This window comes from Camelus ferus, chromosome 25 (assembly GCF_009834535.1).
Source record: "Camelus ferus isolate YT-003-E chromosome 25, BCGSAC_Cfer_1.0, whole genome shotgun sequence".
Lineage (NCBI taxonomy): Eukaryota > Metazoa > Chordata > Mammalia > Artiodactyla > Camelidae > Camelus > Camelus ferus.
Window position 1 is genome coordinate 27,495,046 of NC_045720.1, and position 25,080 is coordinate 27,520,125.

At 44.4% G+C, this 25,080-nt stretch overlaps 1 protein-coding gene across 3 annotated transcripts; it reads right to left on the reverse strand.

The window, feature by feature from the left end:
* Positions 1-8,903: 8,903 nt before the first annotated feature.
* DCSTAMP (dendrocyte expressed seven transmembrane protein) lies at positions 8,904-24,285 on the reverse strand. 3 transcript variants are annotated; one of them, XM_032467853.1, is made up of 5 exons: positions 24,261-24,285; positions 22,530-22,653; positions 13,815-14,856; positions 10,144-10,452; positions 8,904-9,268 (listed from the first exon to the last, which is right to left on the reverse strand). In XM_032467853.1, exons 3-5 carry the CDS (start codon positions 14,841-14,843, stop codon positions 9,194-9,196), a joined length of 1,413 nt encoding a protein of 470 aa, XP_032323744.1. In that variant the 5' UTR covers positions 14,844-14,856; positions 22,530-22,653; positions 24,261-24,285; the 3' UTR covers positions 8,904-9,193. The 3 variants fall into 3 exon arrangements, with proteins under 3 accessions (XP_032323744.1, XP_032323745.1, XP_032323743.1); XM_032467854.1 differs by having other exon boundaries at positions 22,530-22,616; positions 24,261-24,281; XM_032467852.1 differs by lacking the exon at positions 24,261-24,285 and having other exon boundaries at positions 22,530-22,936.
* Positions 24,286-25,080: the final 795 nt, after the last annotated feature.

Consider the following 25,080-nt stretch of genomic DNA (forward strand, 5'->3'; position numbering starts at 1 on the left):
AGGCTGGGGCTCCAGGGGCTGCAACAGGGACGCTGTCCCCACCCCTACCTGGGGCCTGGCGAGAAGAGGGGAGTGGTGTCCTCTGAGCCGGGGAGGAGCCTCTCGGGGGTCTGCTTGGAGCCCTGGGCTCTGGCCCAGGAGGTCATTAGAAAGATGGAGGAGGAGGACGGAGGGGCTGTGTTCGGCAGCTGTGGGGTCAGGGAAGAGGATTGAGAAGACTCAGAACCTTGTAGTAACCCTGCTGCCTTCAGGCAGTGAGTTAACTGCAGTAACATCTCTGCAGGAGAGCCCTGGGAAGTCTCCAGGAGCAGGAGGGTGACCCCCCGGAAAGCCGCTTCTCTGTGGAGCCAAGTGTGAAGTCTGACGTGCCTATCTGGACTCCACGTAGTTCCCCCACCTGAATCTTAGGGTCTCACCTCCTAGCTGCTCCCCAAGCAGGGACTCCCTGGGCAGGGGGAAGGGGCTGGGGTACAGGGTGAGTATTCCCGAGTGTGACACACTTGCCCCCTGAGCAAAGCCGCTAGGAGGCTCCCCATGGGGACAGGAGATGAACTAGGTTTCCTCCAGAAAGTGCACATCCATGGAAGGGATAGACTTAGGGACGCAGGTGCCTGTGAGCATGGCCTGGACACTCCCTGCTGGGTCCTGCCCGGCTTTCCATTTTTCCCTGCAGCAGACTGGGGTGGGCGGGAGGTGAGGGAGGGCACCGTGGAGAAGGTGGCCCTGAGCTGAGCACAGAGGGAGAGGTAGGAGTGCCCACCAGTGCTCTTCACCCACTAAGAGGCACAGGAGTCCCCTGGAGAACTTGCTACAAAGTAGATCCTGACTCCCAGGTTCTTGGCTGGTCTGACCCTCACTGGTCCCGGTGGTGATGCCCAAGTCAGGAACAGGCGGAATTACAAGGATCATTAGATGATCCTGGGGTGGGAGTTGGGGATGTCAAAGGGGCAGGGACAGGTCTGTCCTGGGCTCAGCCCGGGCACAGCCTAGATGCTTGAAGGGCCTGGCGTAGCAGATGGTCCACCTGCTCGCTCAGCCCAGAACCCGAGGTGCCTTCCTGACCCATCCCTGTCCTTCAGCCCATGCATCCGACCTGTCCCCCGGTCCAGAGATGATCCTTCAAACTCCCTGTTTTCTCTGAGTCTCTGCTCCATGGCAAACCAGCCCCTCCCGTTCCCTGGGTCCCTGTCACCCTAGAGACCATCCCTCCTCTAACCTCACTTCCCTGCTTCCTCCCATCCATCCCCTCCTGCCACCAGAGGGGACTCCGTCCCGCGACCTGAGCAAGGCAAGAAGGACACTGCCTGCCTGGGGTGAAGGCCAGCTGACCCCTGCCCTCAGCCCCACGTCGTGACTCTGGGTCACAAACAGCAAGAGTGAGCGTGGTCCCAGGGGCCCTGGACACTCTGGCATTGCTTGTGTGAGCCTGCATGTGACTGCCGGTCCCCTTTCAATCAGAAACTGTTCAAGTTAGGACAACCCATTATATGCTGACTATATTAGTGGGGCACTTGATTTCACACTTTTCCAGGTAGAACAACATTCAAATACAGATATAATGTATATATATACACACACCCTGTCCCTACAATATACTTATAAATATATATAACACTGTAAGAAAGTTAGACATCATGAGTCTAATCAAATCCTAAGGGCAAGCATGGACAGTGAAGGCACAGTTTTGCCAATTTAACTAACGTGAGGACAGCACATTTTTGGTTATGATGACCCACTTTCGCGAAGGCCATATATAAGCCTTCTTAGTTTTGAAGTGGTCTCGATAAAACCCGAGTGATGTGTGGACAAATAGAACACCGGGTGTGCTGGGTGAGGTTTGAGGCCCCTCAGTTTCCTGTGGAAGCAGAAGAGCCTCTGCTCCAACATCTCCCACAAGTCCTTCTGATGCAGAGCCCCTGGGACGCAGCAGGCACGTGGACTGTGGACCAGAGATGGGCAACACAGTCCTCCGTTTGCTCCAATTCCAGGGCATTTGTGGTGAAAGGCATTGAGACTCAGGACAGAACGTGAGACATGAAGCCGCCGTGTGTGCAAGGGGCTTGGGGAAGACAGCGCAGCAGGAGGCCAAGGCAGGAGGATGTCCCCTCTGGGCCCCGTGGGAGGCCCTGACCCAGTTCCTTGCAGGCGGGGCCTGGGCGTCTGTATCTTGTCCAAGTTCCCCTCCAGGTTTTGTGCGCAGCAGAGACAGGGACACTGCCGGGGGCATCGGCTCGGACTGAATTCACTCAAGAGAGGGAAGTGTCTTGGCTGAACTAGTTAGTAGCTGAGCCTGAATTAGAAGTCAGTTCTTATAATTTCTAATTCATCATTCTTTTTCTTTCATTGTATCATATTTTAAAACAACAGATTATTTATTTGTTGCTATGCATCAGCATTCCAACTTGCAAGACATAGCACTCTTATTCTTTGATATAATCACAGTTCTACAATGATTTCCTTTTGGAAAAACAATTTTGATCGATTTCTTTCACTCTCTAATTAATGTATCACGTTCAGCGTGAGTGCAGTGCTCGCTTTGAAAAAGGTCTTCAGCCAGCTGACATCACAGAGTGACTTTAAATCCTTTGAAGTTACGTATGACATTTAGAATAAGATGACTGCTTCTTTGTGTGTGTGGAGAAAACAACGTTAATTTTGACCAAATGTTATCTTTTCTCTTGTTCATCAAATGAATCATACTTATGACCCAAGCGCGTCTGTTGTTCTTCATGATTCATTGATCAACCATGAAAGAACAAACAAATCAAATGCTGAAACCTGGGTGGCAGTTTATTGCTGATTCTCTCCAGGAGACTGCAGTCTCCCAGAGTCATAGGCTTTAAGAGATGGCAGCTTCCTCAGAGATTCTGTAGCCCTGCTCCTCCATCTTTATAGATGAGAAAATTCAATTCAGAAAGATGAAACGACTTGCAGAGTCATCCAGCAAGTTGGTAGAAAAGAGAGATTTTGATCCCATTGAGTTTTTCGGACTTTGAGGCCCCATTGCATCGTGTTCCACATCAACTCATGGGTTTCTGAAAAAGTCTTCCTGCATTACTGGACAGGCCAGGTCCAGTTTGCTGCTTGTTAATGTAAATAAAGTTTTATTAAAACACACAGCCATTTTCATTCGTTTACGGATTGTCCGTGGCTGCTTTCTCACTACAGTGGCAGAGGTGAGGAGTTGCAGCAGACCCACATGGCTACAAAGTCTAAAATATTTACTGTCCCTTCACAAAAAAGGTTTGCCAGTCCCCATTATAAATCAAGCCTGGTTGAAATTCTGGTTTTTGTTTTTATTCTTTTTGTATCAGTTGTATGACAACAGTTGAAGAGAGTGGGCATAGGCAGGGAAGGATGAGAAAGAAGAAAGTGAGAGGAAAGAGCTGACACTTACTTACCTCACTGGGGGAGACTTTATATGTGTCATTCCATTTAATTCTCAAAAAGATGTTATCAGATTGCTATTTTAAGCCCCAGTTTATAAATAAGAAAACTGAGGCTGAGAGAGATAAGAGCTAAGTTGCTTAAGTTTATGTCACAAATAATTAGCAGAACTGGGATTTGAATTCAGCCTTTCCCATTCTAAAAATCTCTGTTCTTTCTTCTGTACCATATGTTTGTCATAGTCAGGGTTACCCTCTATTTTGTGAAATGTGATATATCATCCCTTAAATGGATGTTGTTTAATTAAAAAATAATATTGAATACCAAATAATACATTTTAAAAATATTTAGTTATTTTTATTGAAGTATAGTTGATTTACAATGTTTCAAGTGTATAGCAAATGATTCAGTTTTTATTTATATATATATATCTATATATATAGATATATATATCTCTTTTCCATTATAGGTTATTACAAAATATTGAATATATAGTTCTCTGTGCTATACAGTAGGTTGTTACCTGTTTTATATATAGTGGTGTGTCTCTTTTAATCTCAAATTCCCAATTTATCTCTCCCCACATCCCCTTTGGTAACTATAAGTTTGCTTTCTATGTTTGTGAGTCTATTTCTATTTTATAGATAAGTTCATTTGTATCCTTTTTTTAGATTCCATGTATAAATGATAAATTATCTTTTTCTGTCTGACTTAGTTCATTTAGCATGATAATCTCTAAGTCCATCCATGTTGCTGCAAATGGCATTATTTCATTCTTTTCTTTGGCTAAGTAGTATTCCATTGTGGTGTATATGTATCACATTTTCTTTGTCCATTCATTTCTTGATGCACATTTAGGTTGCTTCCATGTCTTGGCTACTGTAAATGGTGCTGCTATGAACACTGGGGTGCGTGTATCTTTTTGAATTAGAGTTTTTGTCTTTTCTGGAAAGATGCCCAGGAGTGGGGTTGCTGGATCGTCTGCCAAATCATGTTTGATAAATAGTTAAATACTGATTATAACTGTCTAATTCATGGTGCCATCATGGGTTTCATTTCCCTTTGGGTACTCAGTTACACAAGTGGGGGAGTTGGACTGCAGAGGAGGAGAACAGTACATTTTTTGACAATTAGTGTTTTGAATTATTGGAGAAACTTAAATGGGTTAATAGCTCCTTCAGCGACTTGCAGAATGGACGTCTTGTGTGTATGTCCATACAACTAATCACATAGACATCACATAGATGTGTTTTTATTTAATCAACAACCCCTCCTCTCCAAAGTTTGCTACAGTTCTCTAAAGCAGTGTCAACCAAATTTACCTAATCATCTGAATTTCCCATGAAGACCCTTAGAAGACAGATTCCCAGGCCCCTCCCAGGCCTCTCTATTCAGTATATCTGGGTTTAGTTTTGGCAATCCATAATTTTACATCATTTTGTAACCTCTGAAGGTAATTCTGATGATCAGCCAGCTCCACTACTCTAGGACTGATGGAATCCTAGGAATGAGGGATTGGATGTCTGAATCTTTGTCTCAGTCCTTCCTGGTCTTCCCTTACGTCTTTCAACCTGTCCTCTCCGTGAGTCCCTTGCAGTGGTCAGTGGGCACATTGTTCTTTGTCTTTGCTGAATGAGGCTGGGGGAGGGGGCACCTCCTGCACCACTCTGTGTATTTCCTCAGAGTCCAATACAGCAGTGCAAACACTTTCTGCCTTAATTGTAGTTGCTCTGGTTAGTTGTGCTTTTATTTCTATCATTGCTTTTTTTTTTTTTTTTGGCTTTCCTTTGCATTTGCAAAAATTCCTCAAATGACAAATCCAACTCTGACTCCTTCTGCTTTCTGTACAAAAGCGAGGTTCATAGACACCTAGGATTTAGATCATAAAAGGCTATCCCCTGTACCCTGTTATTCATCTCCCTGTCTTTTCCCACTTTTAAAAATGTCACTGCAACCATTAGCAACTAAAACTAAAGGGGCTTTGAACTTTGAAAGTTTGGTGGTCTCAGCCACCCATTAATTTAAATCTTTCTTCACCTTTCAGGGTTTATATTATCCTAATATAACAGGCTTGTAAATATACATATATAACCACACTCAACCCACATCATTTTTTTCAGTTCCTCTCTCTTCTATAGTATAAATTTAAAAAAAAATTGATCTCAATGGCGTTTGTCACTATCACTGACTTTTGGTAAAAAAGCTAGTTACTACTCCCTTAGGATGAGGTATTTTTCTTTCTTTCTCTTAGGTGAATTATGACAAAAATGTATGATGTGTAAAGATGTCAGCATATCCCATATTAGAATTAGGATTCACTAGGTTCTAACAGAGAAAGCAGCAGATACAGGATCTAAGAGAAGAGACAACATTTAACATCCTGAGTAGAACAATAAAACATTTATTACTATGAATCTGTTTAGAATTACTGTGTCTTACTGTCAAAGAGGAATGTAACTGACAACAAATAGGGAGTCAGGACATTGGAATGACACTTATGACAAAATATGGCCACCAAGTTGGGATTCATTAGATGAGAAATAGTGACTTAGACTATAATGCAATATACTTTTATAAGCCATTAAAATTAGAGGTGAAAAAGGAAGCTCTATTAAATTACTTGGGGCAGTATCTTTCTGCCTCTACAACATTAACAGAGCACACTTCACAATAGATGTCTCAAGAAATTTAACTAACCATTCATTTAAATCCAAAGTGGATAAGCTGCGATCATATAATTGCATTTTCTGTCCTAGGGTAGACTGGCCCTAAGGAGCACGTCTAAATCTTGTTTTCAAGATCAGAATTGCCTTTTGTGACAGCACCTCTTTACCAGCCTGTCCTTCCAACAGGGACAAGCACTTCAGAGTAGGGGCAAGCATGCCTAACAGGTAAAAGACAGCAGGACACTCTCCAGAAGTCTTGTGAACTGTTCAAAGTCATGGTCTGTTGGAAACAACAGAGATTATGCTATTTCAGAAAGGCAGTTTGGTTTCAAGGAAATTAAGACTCCTTTACCAACCCCTTTAGTGCCCTTCTCCTAGAGAAGAGGGGTAAAGTGGGCATTCGTGATAGACGAGAGAAGAGAATCTACTCGTGGTTCTTTAAAAGCACTGCCTGCCCCACGCCCTTGGCACTTACCGAGAGCTACCACATACTATTTATTGTGTAAACATCTTCTCTCTTCCCAACTAGACTGAAAGCATCCCAAAGGCAGGGACCAGGGCGAGCTGTCTGGGCATCACTAGCACCTTCTGTGAGCCCTGTTCAAATGTTTGCTGTAAATGCTAGTGATGTTGCTAAGTAGATAAGTAAGTTAGTTAATTAATAGAATTTAGAAAGGCCAAAGGATCCAATTTTCTCTAAAAATTGAGCAGTTGATTCTTTGTCTTAGTTAATGTGAGGCAGATCCCTTCTCTGTAGGAGGAATAAATGCAAAATCAGTAAAAAAACATATATATATGTGTGTGTGTGTGTATAGTATCAGTTTATTTATATAGACATCTGTTTGTTTAGAAAACAAAGCATAAAATCATCAGATTGTTTACATAAGCCAATACTGAAAATTCATCTTCACCTTCTCAGATCTTTTTTGGTCGAAAGTTAGGCCAATTAAATCAGCATTTACCAGAGTATGGACTGTAGAACTGGTCTTGTTTGCTGTTAATAGTTATTACAGTTAAAATTGTTCCATGGTTTAATAATTTCAGGGAATTTGGGGTAAAATAAGGTTAAAAGAGATTTCTTTATTATAGAGTTTCTCAAAGTTTTAACAGTATGCCAACATGCTTTATGAAGCTTCAGGATTGGAAGGCAGATGGTATGGATTTACTAACTTCATGTAACTCTTTTTATGGGAAAACTAAGGGATTGGTGGTCTGAGGAACACACTTTGGGAAGTATGCTGACTCAGACACATTCTGATGCAGGCTTCTTCTGTTAGACACATTTCACCATTGAAGACCTGTATTGAACGACCTGCAATTCTGTAAAAACTTCCGGGAATGGTGGTTCTCAGTGCTGGCTGACCATTCGAATTGGCTGGGAGCTCTAAATATGCCAGCGCCTAGTCCCCAGCCCAGGCCAGTGAAGTCAGGGTCTCTGAGGGTGAGTCTTCTGATCTATGCAATGGAAGTAATACTGCCTACCTCACAGGGTTGTCCTGTGACAAATGAGATCGTGTGTGTAAAATGCTTTCTCTGGTGCCTGAAACAAAATTTGGTCTTTGAAAAGAAATGTTTCTTTCTGGGGAGAGGGTAGAATTTCAATTTCAAAATGTAGACGATATTATGAAAATAGAAAATCACTGTTTGGCTGCCACGGTTTTGCATTCATAGATGCTAAAATTAGAAGGTAGATGTGTAAAGAGAAACAAGATGTTTGCATAGTCTCATAGTATTTCCCCACAATATACTTATTAATTTACAAAGGGGAAGCGGTAACTTCAGCAGTGGAAGAATCTGCGGACCCCATCTTAACTAAGTGAAGAAAGATAACCTCACCAATAATTAAGGTGTATCAACATCACACACCCTGATCTCGTGCACTGGGAGGAGCCCATTGAAGCTCCTGTAGTATTCTCGCCAAAAAATAGATTATCTGGGTTTACCTACAAGGAAACATAGGCAAGCCTAAATCAAAGGATATTTTACAAAATAACTAGCTAGTACTCCTCAAAAGTGTCAAGGTCATGAAAGAAAAAAAAAGACAGACTAAGGAACTGTCCTTGATCAGATGAGATTAAGGAACCATGACAACCAAATGTGATGCATGAGCCTCACTTGCATCAAGGACCAGAAAAGGGATATTGTGGGACAAGTGGTGAAAATCTAATAAGTTCTGTAGGTGATGCATTTTTCAATGTTATTTACCTGGTTTTGACAGTTGTGCTCTGGTTATGTAAGATGTCAACATTTGGGGATGAGGGGTGATGGAGGAATGAAATGCTGCACTATTTTGCAACTTTTCTGTAAGTTTGAAAAATTTGAAAAATGAAAAATTAACACAAATTTAGTGTTTCTTTACTTCTTTCTCATTCTGGCACTTTGGAGACAATAGAATCAGTGTTTCTCCCTCTAACATAGTTTGAGTACAGGGGAAATAGGCCCCCGTACAGTGTAATGTATATTAAGTATAGTGAAAAAGAGGCTCAAGATGCACATTTCAGCAAGCCTTTCGTGTGATTTGAATAAATGTGTTCGCTAAATAAATGTGGCTAGAGAATCTGGTGGAGGAGGAAAAACAAAAGAGATCCTGGAAAGCAGAGGGTAGGAGCAGAGGAGGTGGTGAGAAGGAATTAGGAGCTGCTGGAGACGGGTTTTGGAAGGAGTTCTTGAATAAGGGGTCGGTGGCGGGCAGACAGTTGTGGGGGTAAGAAATAGCGCTGAAGGTCCTGAGGACGGCAGAGAAGGGACAGACACATTTAAAGATGTTGTCCGGACATTATATGTTTATGTCTTCCTTGATACTTGCCTGTGAGGCTGCAGTAGAGATTTTGATTTTTTTTTTCTAATTTATTTTCCTTTGAATATTGCTCTATGCTGAGACTTACCCTCGGAGATCCAGGTTATAGTCCTGTTATCTTGTGACACAGTACAGATCATGTGCCTTTTTTGCAAGACAGACGACGTAACCATTTACCTGGTGGCCCCTTGGCCTTATGGGAAAAAGTGGTTTGGCCCTGCAAACTCACAGCCCCGAAGGACCGTGCGGTGTAGTTAGTTCCCTGTTGCTGGGCACGAGGGACGACCACCACCAGTAGACCTGAGGGGAGTTGCCGGTGTGCGGAGGAGCGGTGTGGGGCCTCTCACAGATTGTCTTCACTTGCAATGTCCGACTGTTTTTTCCCAATCATTTTCAGGACTGGAAGCCAGAAATGAATCTGCAGGAACACAAGGGTAGATGAATGAGCACTGCAGTCATTTTAAATGCCTCTGACATAAACTTTGAAATGTCCAGAAAAGCTTATCCTTGTGGGTTAGTTTAGTCTTTCATTGTCCGTGAACCATTTTCCGATTCTGTAAGTTGTAGATAGCTGATGGCACCGATGCACGTGATTCTTGTCCATGGACATGCAAATGAATTCACCCTGTAGTGTACAGTTGACCCTCCCATCCACCCTTGTGCAGAAGCCAGTTTTGAATCCATTAAGCAAATTCATTCTGGTATTTCTGATGGGCTGTATATATGTGTGCACTTTAAATTGTTCTTTGAATTGGTTGGAATTTCTTACTCTTCCCTCTTAATTAATAATTTGAATAAAATCTTTGACAAGTGTTTATTTATATGTATATTAAAGTCATGTTATATATATGTATAAATATCCATACATTATCATATACATTGTTTAATACTGGAGAATGAGCAAATTCTTCAGAGTTTACCTAGCCATAGTAGATACTTCCCTTCTGTTATTTACTCATCCTGGTAAAGTAACTCTATTGGGCATCATCCTTTAACAGCTATTAATTACAAAGGGTCTTTCCAGTAGCCTCTCTATGATATAACTGAACAAAGTCACTTGAAATCAACATTTTGAAGGGTATCTTGTAGGATCTTCTGGGCCAGCACTATTGTAGAATCTTTTGAACTTAGCCATGTACGTCTGTTGATTGCACACTCCCACCCCCACCAGTGTCTCACCTATCGCTGGGGATATGAGCCCTACTGTAAAGTTGAAGACTGCTTTGAAATTCCATTTGTCCTTCAAACTCAAAATTTCCCTAATTATAGGTTGTACCCCCATCTTGGCTTTACCTTTGTGAAGTACAGACTCAGTTTCCTTTTTACTTCTCCCACCGGCTGCTTAGATCTTTTCTTTAGTAGCTTTGCATGTAGGTATCGGATGCGCTCCCTCTGCACGTTTGGGTAGAAGGATGCAGACACCAGGATTTTAAGTTGCATCAGGATGGAGGACAACAGTCCTAGCATCACTAGTATCACAAGAATAATACTGAGGGGAATCCAGGTCTCAGACAGAAGGAGCTTTGGTTTAGGGATGCACTTGGGTTCAAACAGAGATATATTAAAGGAAGAATCATGGATGATGTCTTGAGTTCCTTGTTCCTAAAATGAAAGAATAAAATCATCAAGATCCATGCCATTTTTGTAGTCTGTCCTTATCTTCCTCAATACCGCCCTGCAGCATATAGCATTTATCTTAAAATACGCAGGGAGCTTTGGCTGAAGGAGCTATCACAGCTCCTTTTATGTGCTATGATCGGAATAAAGGTGAAGGGATGAGTTTTGTTTGTCGCCATTGCAGTGTTTTCCAAAGTGGGTTTGTAGATTTCTTTGAGAGAAGGATATCAGACAAGGTTGTCTGCTCTGTCCTTTCTTTAGAGCGGCACAATGCCCAGGAGACTGTTGAAGACTCATAGAAGAAGGCAGAGAATCCGTTTAACTTCAGCCAACAGTTCTCCTAATAATGTTGACCATATAACCCATTTTTATGGAACCCTTGTTTCTACACTTCAGAGCATGTGGGACTAATGAAAGATGGTTTTAGCTCGACTCGGGGAGAAGTTTTTTTGGAACAGAGCCCCTCAAGACCCAGTCATTTCCTCCCCATCGTAACAAAACACCTGGTCAGCAGACCACAAGGTCCTCAAGATGTGGAGACATTAAATTATGTTCTGAATCAGCCTAGAGCTTGGGGTGGTGTGGGGGAGGAGGAAGAACTGTTCTTGGTGGAAGAATACCAGGAATAGTGTATTTACTGAAAGCGGCTCTAACATCCTATCTACAGAGATCTCAAAAGCGGACATTGCCTCACTCCTCTTGGATGCTAAGAGGGGTGCATTCCTTTTCCACTTGAAGGCAAGAGAATAAACCAGCTGCCCTCATCAAACTGACCCAGAGGGCAGGTGACCTAGAGCCACCCAGACAAGGCACCAGCAGGAGAAACATGTGCTGATTCAGCTCTTTCATTTCCCCTGACCTGAGAAAGTCATACAGTCTCTCTCGGTGGATTTGTTTTCCAATTTGGTAAAACAGGAATTAATGGACCAGATCCTGCCCAGGAATAAACTGCTCCCAGTGTAAATTAAGCACCTTGGGGATGGAGCATTAACCTTATAGACTGGAGTACTTAGTAAGTTATTATCACCCCAGTACCCCAGAGCCCTGGGGCCGGGAAGAGGTAAATGACTTCTGAAAAGGACCCAGGCACACCCAGAGAATACCACACATCTTGGATCTACTCCAGTACCTGTGAAAAAAAATCCAGAAACCCCAAACCTGGGACGTCTATGCAAATACCAAGTCAAATCTGCAGTTTCTCCAGCACTGTGGCTAAAGCAGTAGAAGGCATTTGTGTGGCCTCTCCTTGTCTTATTAAAAAGACAGTTTGCCTACGATTAAATAGATTTCAGTCCCCAGAGCACAGGCATGCACTCTTTTTAATACTGTTGAAGAAACAAACACATCGATTGAGTCAGTGATGAGAAATCCTGCAATAAGAAAGCAGCGGGAATCCAGTCGCAGGGGGCCTGGGGGTGGGGTGGGGAGTTACTTAGCCTAGGAATCTGATTGGGCATTTTGCAGTCAGGAGTCAGGGCTTTACAAAGTTTGGGTCCACACTTTTGTACGGGCTTGGTGAAGGGGAGTATGGAAGATAAATAAACTCTCTCAAAAATACCGAACAATATACTAAATAGACCCTGGTGTATTAAAATGTGTTTACCTCTCTTAAGTAAACAATTTGCCAAGACGTCATTGATTAATGGCAGGAAGACTCGCTGTGGTATCAGATGGTCCTGAAAAGGTTAACGCAGACTAACCCTGGGCACATAGTAGGTGCTCAGTAAGTAGCAACTATAGCTATTTTTCCTTACAATGCCCACCTATCCGGCCAGCTCTTTTTGGGTCGTTTTCTATCTTTCTTCTTTTTTTTAAAATCGTATGGAAGTGGGAGAAAAATATTGGCAAAACTTTGAGCCAGTGTTTCTTCTCTTGCTTGACTTCTCCTTTGCAAATCTACAGGAGAGACCAGGAACCTCCAAGGGCACCCTGGGATCAGGGCAGGGCACTGCCAGTCACGCAGAAGCCGGCTGCTGGTGGCACAGCCTCCCGGGCTCGGCAGGAGAGAGTTTGAGACGCGCTCCCACAGTCTGGCACTCACATCTGTTCCGGCGCCCACTGCCCTGCTGTCACTGCGAGTGTGCATGGCGGCCTCCCCCGCCCGGACGTGAGCCCCCTGATGACAGCCCTCATGGGCTAGGCATCTCTATGTCCTCCGGACCCCGCAACACCCAAACGTGTATTTGTCAGGACACTGTCATTGGAAAGCTTCTGTGCCTTTTTTTGGAAGGCAGAGCTTGCTTTTTTCCCCTCTTCTGTCTTAAACAGTGAGAATTCACAAAACAGGCAAGGGGATTGGCTGAGAGAAATAAATGAGAAAGGAGCTAAAAGAGAAAGAAGGAGAGGAAGAACTGAGGGAAAGATCAAAAGGGGGAATACAGGAGGAGGGTGGGCTATGGGGGAGGGGAGGAGAGCAGCCCTTTTACTAGCGACTCCCCCAGGAGCAAGCCGGTCTGAAAATCTTGTTTGGCTTTCATTTGAAGCACTGCTTCCATTATCCACCCTGCTCCAGTATCTAGAGCAACGGGGTTCTTGTAATTAACTGAAGTCTTCAGGAAAGCGGCGTGCTCAAAGTAATCAACTCTGAGAGCAGCCCAGGACTAGGAGGGGCAGGGCCGGGCAGCACCTGCTGAGCCAGGAGAGAAGGGGAGGGAGGGGGTGGATGCAGCGGGGGGGGGGGGGAAGTGGGGTGAGTGGGGTTTCCAGGGAGGGTTTCCCTTTCTGCCCTTCCGCTCTAAGATTTCCCCAGCAGCTACCTATTGTAGCTGCATAAAGAGGAGAAGAATCAGACACTTGAAAATAGAGGATGGCACTTTCACCAGCCCAGGCTGGTGCACCCCACCCAGCATGTTCACACACACACACACGCAGACTCGCACATGCACACGCACACAACTACACACACTCCATGCACACATGCACACAGACACACATGCCACACACACATGTACCACCTAGCTCAGCTTCACAATGTCTGGGTTTAAAAAAAAAACTAAGATGAGTATCTGACCATATCCAGATCCTCTGGAATGTCCACAGAATCATACCTTTCCACAGGGCAAAATGGAAAAGAGAAAAAAATGGGATGAGCAAAAAGTCTTCTCTGTTGGAACATGGCTGCCACAGGAAGCTAATACGGTGACCAAAGATGTTCAGAATGTTAATCACACTCTAACATGGGGATTTCAACTCAGTTTAACCAACGTTTTTGGGCTCTTCCTACATGCCAGGCACCGGGAATCCAGAGGTGAGTAAGACACTGCCCTGCCTTGGGAGGTTCACGATCTTTTGCAAACAGACCAGCAGACAGCCAGGACACATGGTGAGAAGGGCCTGGCAGCGCATACCTCTCTGTGCAGCTTCAAGTGAAACTCGAGCCCTGGCAAGCTTTGGAAATGTTTGCCCATGGAGAAAATGAGCTGATACAGCAGATAATCTATGGCTGCAAACAGCACCCAGATGTAGAGATGGGTAAGTACTGGGAGGAAAAACAGCCCCAGGTTTTTCCTGTCTTTCGGAGTCAGCCAGAAAGATGGGATGACAGTGTACTTCTTTCTTTCCTTCTTATTCAGCGGGAGGACACAGGGCCTCTGCTCATGCCTCTCCCTTTCATCAAACTCAACAAACTGTCTGGTGATGTAGACATTCTCAAACTTTGCACCACGAGGGTCCAAAAACCGCTTCATGAAGAGGCCAGTGCCGAGCAGCATCAGCAGAAGCCCTGTGAAGGCAAGTAGCTGCCGGCCCACAGAGGACACCACCTCTGTTGCCGTCACCATCTGGTACAAGACACCCAGGGCTTTGTCTGTAGTGTCATTGAGCTGTGTTTCCAGGGCTTGGCTGGGACTGAAAAGAGAGACCGCCAGGGTCTGGTTCCAAGAAACAAGGTCATCAAATAGACTTAGGTGAGTAGCAAGGCCATATATCCACTGAATTGCTTCAATATATTTTTTCAAAAGTGGGAAATGAATGGAAAAGCTCTTTGCCCTTAGGTTGCAAGTCATACTGTCCAGGAGACTTTTAAAGTTGTGAAAAATGTTTTCCACATGTCCAAAGATTACTATCCCTGTGCCAGCAGCAATCAGAGCGTTCCTGCCCTCACGCAGGCCACATGAGAGGAAGAAGAGCAGAAGGAAACATCGCGCGTGTCTGGAGCAACACAGCAGAGCCCACATGACCATCCAGGAGGCGATGAAGGCTATCAGTGAGGATGGAAGCCAGTAGAAGGCCACAGAGAGGAGGCCTACGGAAGTGAAGGCAACAAAACAGCAAACTCCCAAATGTTGAGTAAAGCCTATCCATCCAGGGCTTCTTGGAGACACATAAATCCCCCAAAGACTTAAGAAGATGTTGGTGCCTGACTTCCAGACACCCATGCTCCCTGTGTCCCTGGAAATGAAAAAGAAACCAGGTTGAGATGCTGCCTTTGAATGTCTTCTGTCACTTTGGAAAGGACATGATGGCAGATTGATTGCAAAAAATGGCCATAATTCTTTACCATTCTCAGTCTCCACACTGTTAGCAAACCAAACGTGGGTCTGCTCACCCAAACACAGTAGAGCCAATCCACTGATGCCGGATTGTGGTGAAGGAAAGCACAGAGTTTACTGCAAGGCGCCCAACATGAGGCCAAGCAAGGAGAATGGGCAGCTCATGCTCAAAAGACCCAAACTCCCCAGTGGCTTTCGGGGGAGGGTTTTAAAGGCAAGATGAGGGAGAGGGTTGCAGGTGCCTGATCAGCTAGTGTCCATCCTTCCGACTCGTTGATGGTGAGGTAACAGGGTGATGTTTTGGGGGTTGACGTTGTCAACTTTCTGGTTCCAACAAGTCTGTGGTCTATGTTGTGGTGGTCAGCAAGCAGTTAACTTCTTCTACCTGGTGGTGGTTTTAATATCTGCCAAACAGTTCAAGGATATGTCTCAGGATATTATCTACAGCCCTTGAGGAGGAACTAAAGGTCCTTGACTTTGTTTTATGGCTAAACTGTTACTCTTGTTTCTTGCTTGACTGGTTTCCTTTGTTTCTGCATTTTCTCGCCTCTCTGATTAAATTTGCTCCTTGGTACTCGGGGAAGGCCTAGGAGACTAAAGCGTTTCTACAAAGAAGAGATGGAGGACCTGGGGGATCTGTCCCTGGGATGGCCCTGCAGGGTCCTGCTCAGTTTCAACACCTTCTTACGATGTGACTTCACAGCTTCTCCCATCGAGAAGTGAGAGAAATAGAATCTGTCAAGTGGCAGGGTTTATCTCTACAACCCTTGAATTCAAGATGCCTAAGACATCGTTGGCCAATAGAATGTGGCAGAAGTGACACTATGCCTATCCAGAGTCTATGATTCCCACCTGCCTCTCTCTTGGAATCCCATTACTAACTTTTTTTTTGCCAAGTCCAGGTGTATTAGCCTCTATTGCTGTTGTAACAAATTTCCACAAACATAGTGACTTATAGAAACATGTATTTATTCTCTCACAGTTCTGGAAGTCAGAAGTCTAAAATGGGTCCAAGGAGGGAGGGTATAGCTCAAGTGGTAGAGCACATGCTTAGCATGCACAAAGTCCTGGGTTCAGTCCCCAGTACCGCCCCCCAAAATAAATAAATAAACTTAATTACCACCCCCCCAACAAAAACCCTAAAATAAATACATAAATAAAATCAGCTAGAAAATGTAAAGAAAAAAAAAAAGTCAATAAAATGGATCCAGAGGGCTGCATTCCTTCTGGGGGTTCCAGGGGAAGAGCCTTTTGCTTGCCTTTTCCAGCTTCTAGAGGCCACCTGTATTCCTTGGCTCATGGACTCTCCTCCATCTCAAAGCTAGCAGTGTTGCAGCTCCTTTTCTCTCTGGCCTCTCTCTGACATCTTTCATGACTGCAATCCTCCTGCCTCCCTCTGACAAGGACCTTGTGACTATATTAGGGCCACCCAGGTAATCCAGGATAATCGCTCCATCTCAAGAGACTTAACTCAAGCACACATGTAGAGTCCCTTTTTCCATGAGAGATAACATGGTCAGAGGTTCTGGGCATTAGGACATGGACATCTTTGAGTGGGGCTCGGCAGGTTATTCAGCCTGCCGTACCAGGTTGGGTTGCTGAGGCACATGACCAGTCTATTCCATTATCTCAGCCAATTGCCAAGCAACTGTCAGATGTGTGAAGGAGGGCATCCTAGACGCGCCAGTCCCCAGTCACCAGCTGATTACAGACACTTGAGCAATAAGAAATATTGATTACTTTAAGCTCCTGAATTCTGTGCTGCTTTGTTAGGCCGTGATTGTTCATTGAGAAAAGCAGCAATGCTATGTCGTGGGTCTTATTAATTGAAACCAACCTACAGTTGATGGACAGGCTCAAATTTTGATAAACCACATTATGTAAGATCACTTTTTGATAGTCATCTATTTTCTTGTGCTCTAACTTTACAGACAAGAAAGCAAATCTTAAATGGGGCTCCAGACTGAGGCCGTTGTATCTCAGCTCTAACCACTGTGCCTTCCCTCCCTTGCTCCTACCCTCTGAGGGCAGTTCTCTCCTGAGAGTCTTAAGAGGAAAACGAGAATATTTTGTCACTGAGTTAATCATCTTTTCTCTTTTCCCAGCTCTGGGATAACTGAAATAAAGCTGCTCTGGGGCTGCTCCGCCCTGTCAGTCATGGAGATTTAGGTCTGGGATGCACTCAGAGAGACTTGGGTTCATTTGGAACCATATGAAATGAATTTGAGAGATCTTGATTGACATGAAAATATCTGATGAGTATTGTACTGTATGTATGGAATTTTAATTTTAATGAAGACATTAGTCAATTTTTAAATACTCTCAAATAAATCCCTTCTCACATCAGGTGTTTTGGGGCTGGATTTGTGGAGTAGCTTAATACTGTTCAGGCCAGTGAATTACACTCGTAACGTGAGACAGGTGTCCATACATTGGCTAGAGGGCGTGAACTGAGCAACCCAATTCTCTTTCTGGGTTCAGCCTGAATGAGGTTAATGAAGGGGAGAAATGAGGTGGGGAAGTAGGCAGGTTAGGAGCAAACCTGTGGATATTTCTCCAGCAATAGTATAGAAGACTTGCTGTTCCTGGCACATAATCTAAATGGGAAAGTTCAGCTCAGAAAAGGGATACAGAGAGAAATTGTGTTGAAGAAGGGTCACTACCATGTGGGACTGGCCTGATTGGAGATTCAGGACCCTCCATAAGAGGATGTTCTTACTCCAGCAGGAGGAAGGGGAAATGGAATAACTGGTCATTAGAATGGGGATCAGCAAAAGAACATAGTTCTTTTCTCCTGCAGACTTGCTTCCTTCCAGAATTGGAGGTTGGTTTGAAGGTTGGCAGCGCTCCCGTGCACCGACTCCACTCCCACGCCTCTCTGACCCCCAGAAATCACTGATGGGCCCTGTGCTCCTGACCCTTCCCAGCATTGCCAATGTGAGTCAGACCTGCTTCACTGCCTGGGCAGGACCGGGTCAGTCAGTGGGAGCAGGCGAACAGTGGGCAGAACAGCCAGTACTCAAGCAGATCTCCTCCTGATGTGTCCCCATTTGCTTTCTTTGTCATGGCTATGGATTTGACCTCAAGCCATTATCTGACTAATTGGGACACTAATAGGTATTAATTGCCTATTATGTCTGAGGAGTACTTTACATATAGCATCTCCCTGCATCCTCCCTGAAGCCTCTGGAGACAGATGCTCTTTGCATTTCACACAATGGAAATTGAGGCTCAGAGTGCTTGCTGAAATGTGTCAGCGATCACCCAGAGTAGGTGGAACAGTGGGATTCAGACCAGATCTGCTTGGCCCCTGCACCCTGTCCAGATTCCAGGGCTCTGGGTTATATGACAGAATGTTCAGCTCATTGTATCTGCTGGAAACACATCACACTTTCTGCCAGTGACTGTTTAAGGGCTGATTTGTATATCACAAGCCCATTTCTATCTGCTCTCTCTCTCATCTTTTTTTTGCATCAAAATAGTTGACCCTATAAGCATGTTTCTCAAGTCAGCAGATTTTTCTCTAAAGCAAATCAGAAATCCCAGCTATTTTGTTTTTTCTAATATCCTCTATGAGGTACCATGTTGCTTGCTTCCTAAAAAATTAATAATGCATATTTTAGATTCATTTTCCCCCTTCATCCTTGTATAGTGTGTTCTTAATAAAGATGTTTCTCTGAAACTGAGAAATAGATTTATGGATACATTAAAATTTTAACATTTGGCAATAAAATCTAATAACAATTAAATAAGATACATGACTGCAATTTTGTCCTGTAAGAGGCACATGTTTTCTTAACAAGCAACAGATCTAATATTGTTCCTCTTTGTTTTTGTGCTAAAAACAGCACGTCACCAAAAGACTCCAAAACTTTCTGCAGCAAAAGGACTGAATGCCTTCTCTCCTATTTTATAGCTCAAGCCACAGAGGAGGGCTTTGGACCAAGAGCCCAGGGCTGGTGTTCCATTCTGTCTGTCCCGTCACTGGTTAATGTGACCTCGATTTCACCAATCTCTGTTCCTCATTTTCTCTACTTGAATAAAAGACCTGCCTGAGGTCCTTCCTGCAGAGGTTTAAGTAGGGGAGCTTTGGCAAGCACGTTAGATGCCCTGGGGATAAGGCACCCAGTAAATGCAACCCATTTCTTCTTGTTTCTTTTGCTGCCACAAAAAACCGAGAACTTCCCTTCTCTGAAGATCTTTAGGCAAGGACTGAGTGCCTCAATGATGGGAGGCTCAGAGGCAGGAGCTGGATTGCGCCACCTTCCGAGCAGTGATGTTTTACATGTTGCCTTTAGATGTCTGTTCATTTCTTTCCTGCAGAGGTATAGTCATTCTGCTTGCTGATCTTTCTTCAGATGGCCCCAATTCTTTCCTTTCAAATAAATCAGGGAATCAGGATTCAGAAAAGCTGGTTGCTTATTTCTTTCTCAAAGACTTTGTCAAGTGGATACCCAGATTCTTAAATTTTATCTTTAGAGCTGAAAGAAATCTTGTAGATCAGAGCTTCTTAAACTTGAGTCCGTAATCACTGGGTGTTGGTGGGGCCTCCTTGTTAAACTGTAGATTTTCATTCTGAAGGTCTAGAGTGGCACCTGAGAGTTTGCCTTCTTAACAAGTCCCAGGTGGTGCTGATGCTGCTCATCTGAGGACCAGACATTGGGTAGCAATCTCTAGAACTCAGGATTGTCTGATAGCGCTTTCAACGATGATAGAAATAGTCTACTATCTGCATGGCCAGCACTTGCCATAGGTGACAGTTGAGCCCTTGAATTAGGGCTGGAGCAACTGGAAAGTTGAATTTTTAACTTTATTTTAGTTAGGGTTTTTTTTTTTTTTTTTTGCATTAAAAGATCCTCTTTTATTCAGGATTGTTGAATGGGAATTTCCTCCCCCAAGGCTTCACCTTACTGAGAGGAAGGGTATTTTATCAAGAAGACTGCCCTTTCTCTGCTCCTCCCTCCTTCTTGAGTGGTGGATTTGTTAGAAAGAACTGGGTAAACACACTGCCTCCTTTAACAGCTGATGGCTATAAGGCTGTCATATGACTTGCTTGTTTAGCTCTGTGGGCTCTTTCCCTATGGATAGACCTACAATTCCAGTTCTGACTGAGGCTGTGTGGGTAAGCTGTTTTTTTAATTGAAGTATAGTTGATTTACAGTGTTGTGTTAGTTTCAGGTGTACAGCAAAGTGATTCAGTTATACATATATATATGCACATTCTTTTTCAGATTACTTTCCATTATAAGTTATTACAAGATATTATAATAGTTCCCTTTGCTATATATTAGATCCTTGTTGTTTATCAATTTCATATACAGAAGTGTGTATATGTTAATCCCAAACTCCTAATTTATCCTTCCCTGCCATTTTCCCTTTTGGTAACCATAGATTGTTTTCTCTCTGTGAGTCTATTTCTGTTTTGTAAGTAAGTTCATTTGTATAATTTCTTTTTTTTTTAGATTCCACTATAATTGATATCATATAGCTAGTTGTCTCTCTCAGTCTGACTTACTTTACTTAGTATGATAATCTCTAGGTCCATCCATGTTGCTGCAAATGGCATTATTTCAACTTTATTTCGTTTTAATTAATTTAAATTTAAATAGTCATTCGTGGCTGGTGTCTATATACTGAACAGCACAGGTCTAGATGGCTGACACCTGGCTGGCTCATTTCCACAGATAAGGAAATGAAAGTCCAGAGAGGCTACTGGACTTACCAAGGCCACCCTGGCACTGGAGGTAGAGATGGGAGGGAAATCCCAGTTTTCCACCACAATGTGATACGTTTCTCATCACATCAACATCTCATCTCTGACTTTTCATGAACCCCGTTCTAAAATCCCTACCAAAGGTCCTAAGTAACAGAGTTAAAATGTCTCACCTACCAAATTTGCCTTCAGGCACCACAAAAATAATCAGAGAAGTGGACAAACTATAACCTTTGCCTCCATCCAAGAATTAGTAAAATAGTAATAGTAATAGATAATAGTTATCAAATTGGTACCAACTGCCTCTGTTATGGCATCGGATACACATTATTGCTAATCTTCATAGCAATTCTGTGCTATTATATCCATACATTTTAGATGAGGAGACTGAAGCTCAGAGAGGTTAAATAACTTGCCCAAGGTCATACAGTGAGAAAGTGGAAAAGCCAGGATTCTAACCCATATTTAAGTGGCAGTTGAGGGTTCAGGATAGGCAAGTTTCTTGGAACATGATCTTCAAAGAGTAGCTTTTACATTTGGTTGAAACACATTCTCAGAATGCCAGTCACGTGCACCTCCTGAAACAGTGCTGATGTAAGCTCCCCTTGCATTGCCATCCGCAAGTGGCACCCTCCATCTCCTCAGTCAGCACAGCTTTACTGAACCATCCAGAGCTGACTACAGATCTCCATCCTGGGGTCAGGCCCATCCTGGTCTGAGGTCCAGGCTGCAAGGCACTCGTTCCCAACTGAACCATCTCTCCCAGGGTGGGGGGATGAGAGCTGCACTCAGTGTTGATCACTACCTTCTCTGTTGAACTAGGGGTCAGAGTCGGGGTTTCCCCCATGTTGGACAATTAGGCCAGTGTGGGCAGCACTGAGCATTTCAAATGCCTGCAGGGGTCAGGCAGACAATGTAAAGGGTGACAGAAATTGGGTCTTGAGGGGCCCGGTGAGCCCATGGCCCCAGTGAAGTTGCAGGAGCAGCAGCCCCAGCCCAGCAGGTTTTCTTCGAGTCTGTAAGCAGACCCAGTGTTGCCAGGGTTTCTGACTTTCTTCAAGAGAAGCCAGAGATCTAATTTGCTTTGGATGGCATCTCCGTATTAAAAAAAAAATTGGCTCAAATTATTTTTAAACAGTCTGACAATGACTTTGGCCACTGGTTGTCGGTTTGCAACCCTTGGTCTATGGGGAATCCTCACATGACTTCTTCCTCTTCCCTCTGCTGTCTCCCTCCTCACCTTGTCCTTCACTCATCTGATTACCTTTCCCTCTTTTTATCCCCTGGGACGTTTTAAAATCATGCTGTAGGCCAGTTTCAGGTCTCATGCATAAAGGTTGTTCTCTATGCCTTGGGAATATTTATTTTTGCCCAGAGATCTCTAACTCTATTTTATTCCTCTCATTTGTGCTACTGGATGGAGTCCCTCCCCCAACTCTCTATCGCTTCTTCCAGCAGCTCCTAAAAGGCTAACCTGATCCCTTTAACCTGCAGTTTCTCTTTATTATGTCTCCATTATCAGTAACATTTATCTCCAGACTCAACACTGGTGTCTCTGCAGGAACATGTACCTGCTTTTTGCTTTTATCAACAGCAATATCCCAAGAATAAGCACCACTTTTCTGCCTTTATCCCTAAACTACGGTTTGTGCCTCACCCGGGGGGGGGGGGGGGGGGAAGAAACCACAGGAGAATATCACTGAGGACGCATCTCTCTTTCATGGGATGAAAGCAAGTTTTGTGTGGCTGGGTAGAAGGGAAGAAGTTAAGGAACAGGGCAATGGTGAGGAGCTCCTGGCCCCAGCCGGGAGCCGTACAGAACTGTGCAGCCTGTGTATCCAGCCTGAGCCCACACTTACCTGCTTTCAAGCAGAGCTGAGCTGTTGCCATGGGAAACAGAAGCGACCAGGCTTCTCCGTCAACCTGCACAGGCCAGCAGACACCGGCTGCAAGGTGCATACACAGTGGATTCAATTGTTTCCCCTGTGGGATGTTAAACATCAAGGGCAGCAGTAAAAGCCCTGGCGTGGAGGGCACAGGCTCCCGGCCCTCACCCGCACCCCCACCCCCAGAGCCCTGTTCGCCCACTTTGTTGGGGAATCAGGTAGACCAGTATTCCTGTGTTGTTCTGCGATTCTTTTGCGCAACTCTCAAGGTACAAAGAATGCATCCTTGCTTCAGATACAAGACCCAGCCAGCAGCCATGACAGTGATAATTAGAGCCTCCAAAATGGCTCACCCTGGAGCCTTCTAGATTGGAGGGATACTGAAGAAGCACATCACCAGAGCCGCTCCGGGGCTGACAGACAGACACCCACAGGTTCACTCCTTTTGCAAGTGCAGGAGAAAGCAATGCAGGACTGGAGGACGAGGACCTTGGGTGCTGTTCTATCCCTTCCTTCCCTGCTTGGGGAGCACTTGCCTTGTCTGACATCCCAAGATTTCCAGTAAGTGAGACCAGTGCCTTCCGACCCTGCTTCCCACGCAGAAGCCAGTGGCTTATGCTCAAGCCCAGATCCCATCTGCAGACACCCTGGGGAGAAATAAAGCCGACTGCCAATGCCGCTGTTCCTTCTCCGCGCCTCCAACCTGCTCTGCTAAGCCCCTGCGGGGACCTAGTCTGAACCCGTCAGCCTCTCTGACTGCAGGACTTGATGGCAATCTCATTTTAAAGGAAATTTGGACAGAGGGCAAGTGAAACAGAAAAAGAGCACAGGGCGAGGAGACAGGAGATCTGTGGTCTGGCCTGCGTGTGACCTTGGATAGGTCACATCATCTCTCGGGACCGCAGCTCAGCTCCCTTGGGCTAACCCAGTTCTAAAGGTCCTGCCAGCCCACAGTCTTGGAAATAAAGGCAAAGGAGAGCAGCAGAGGCAGCTCAGGGCTTTGGCATTTTGCAGCCACCCAGCATCCATAAAGCAGACAAAAGAATAGAGAATCTCTTGTCTTTTCTCTTTCTTTCTTTCTCTTTCTTTCCTTCTTTCTTTCTCTCTCTGTCTCTTTCTTTCTCCTCTTGAAAACTTGTAAATTGGTTCAGAACACACTGTTCTCTGAGCCTGCCAAAATAGCTCAAGCCGTGCAGAGAGGCGGAATGAAATCCTTATAACTTTGTTTTAATCGTTCTTGCCTTGGGAAAGCCAGCAAATGCCTTCCTCTCTGAAAGCAGCCTTCACACAAGAAAGGAAAGATTAATGAGAGCTACCGGGTAAACAGAGGAGCGCTTGCAGCACACTTCAGTCTGGCCAGGGGCTCGGCGCTGTCTGTGAGCCCGCCCTGCTCCTCTCCCCACCTGAGGCTTCGCTAACTGATCAACTCTTTAAAAGCCAGGGATGGCGCAGGTCCACACAGCTGTTCTGTTAAGAAGATGCTCAAGCTGCTGGCCTCCCTGAGGTGAGGGGATTCAGACCCCTAAGGCCAACAGTGACAGACTCTCCTTCTGATATTTCTGTACACGGATAAACTGTTGAGGGTAGAGGAGGGGGCTTAAAGTTTCCTCCGGTCTCAACTGTTTATTCCAGTTTACCAATACTTAATTTTTCCTTATAAAAAAAGCAATTTCAAAAACAAGATTATTTTGAAAGTTTACTTACAGGTTTCTCTCAGGTTCTTCTCTGAGTGCAAAAATGCCCTTCCCAAGGGCTCTGAGTCTTGATATAGAAAAGGAAAAAAGGAACCAGAAGTGACAGGCGGGTCACATCGCCATGAATCAACCTTAATTTCCCTGGAGAAGTGACTAAGTCATTTACTATTGACAAAGGGGATAATTGATGCAAAGGAACGACATATTTCTTTCTAGAATTTTCCTTGGAATACATGTTGCAGAAATCAGTTCTAGAAAATAATGAAACAGGATATTTTGAAACACAAGAAAGTGAGTTTTGAAAACTTGGATGGTCTCTCACCCTCTTTCTTCTCCTTCTCTCATTCATGCTCTCCACCCCCACCCTCCCACCCTGCAGTGGGACTGTGGGACCGAGACAAACATTCACCCTCCCCACTCCCATCTGCAGTCGAAGCGGCAGATTGCGTGAAGGAGCTACCTCTGCTTTGATGACCCAAGACAGGTGTAATAATCTGTGTCAGGTATCTCCGTCTTGCTGGGACTTTCTGTCTTAGAAATTTAGCTTACACATCAAGAGGATCAGCTTGTGTGGTTGCAAGGAATTAGGAAAGCCTCGAAACCCTTCCTCAAAACTACTCTTCACCTTTTGTTTGAGGCTTATAATATAACTGCAAAAACTTTCATCTTAAAATTCATGCATTCCTGCCAGAATGCAAATATCCCTGGGAAAGGTCGATGTAAAGAAAAGTCTAAATAAGTAACTGCATAAATGGGACACTGAAAACTCATGTCAAATATGGTGAAGATACACAAACAGTTGATGTTTGGGAGACACAACTGTCCATCAA

Coding starts and splice junctions, on each gene's coding strand:
- DCSTAMP (XM_032467853.1), bottom strand. CDS start 14,843: ATGGGTGTCTGGAAGTCAGGCACCAACATCTTCTTAAGTCTTTGGGGG. Junction 10,453..13,814: donor ACTTGAAGCTGCACAGAGAG/GTATGCGCTGCC, acceptor CTTTCATTTTAG/GAACAAGGAACTCAAGACAT. Junction 9,269..10,143: donor TGAGTCTGTACTTCACAAAG/GTAAAGCCAAGA, acceptor GTGTTCCTGCAG/ATTCATTTCTGGCTTCCAGT.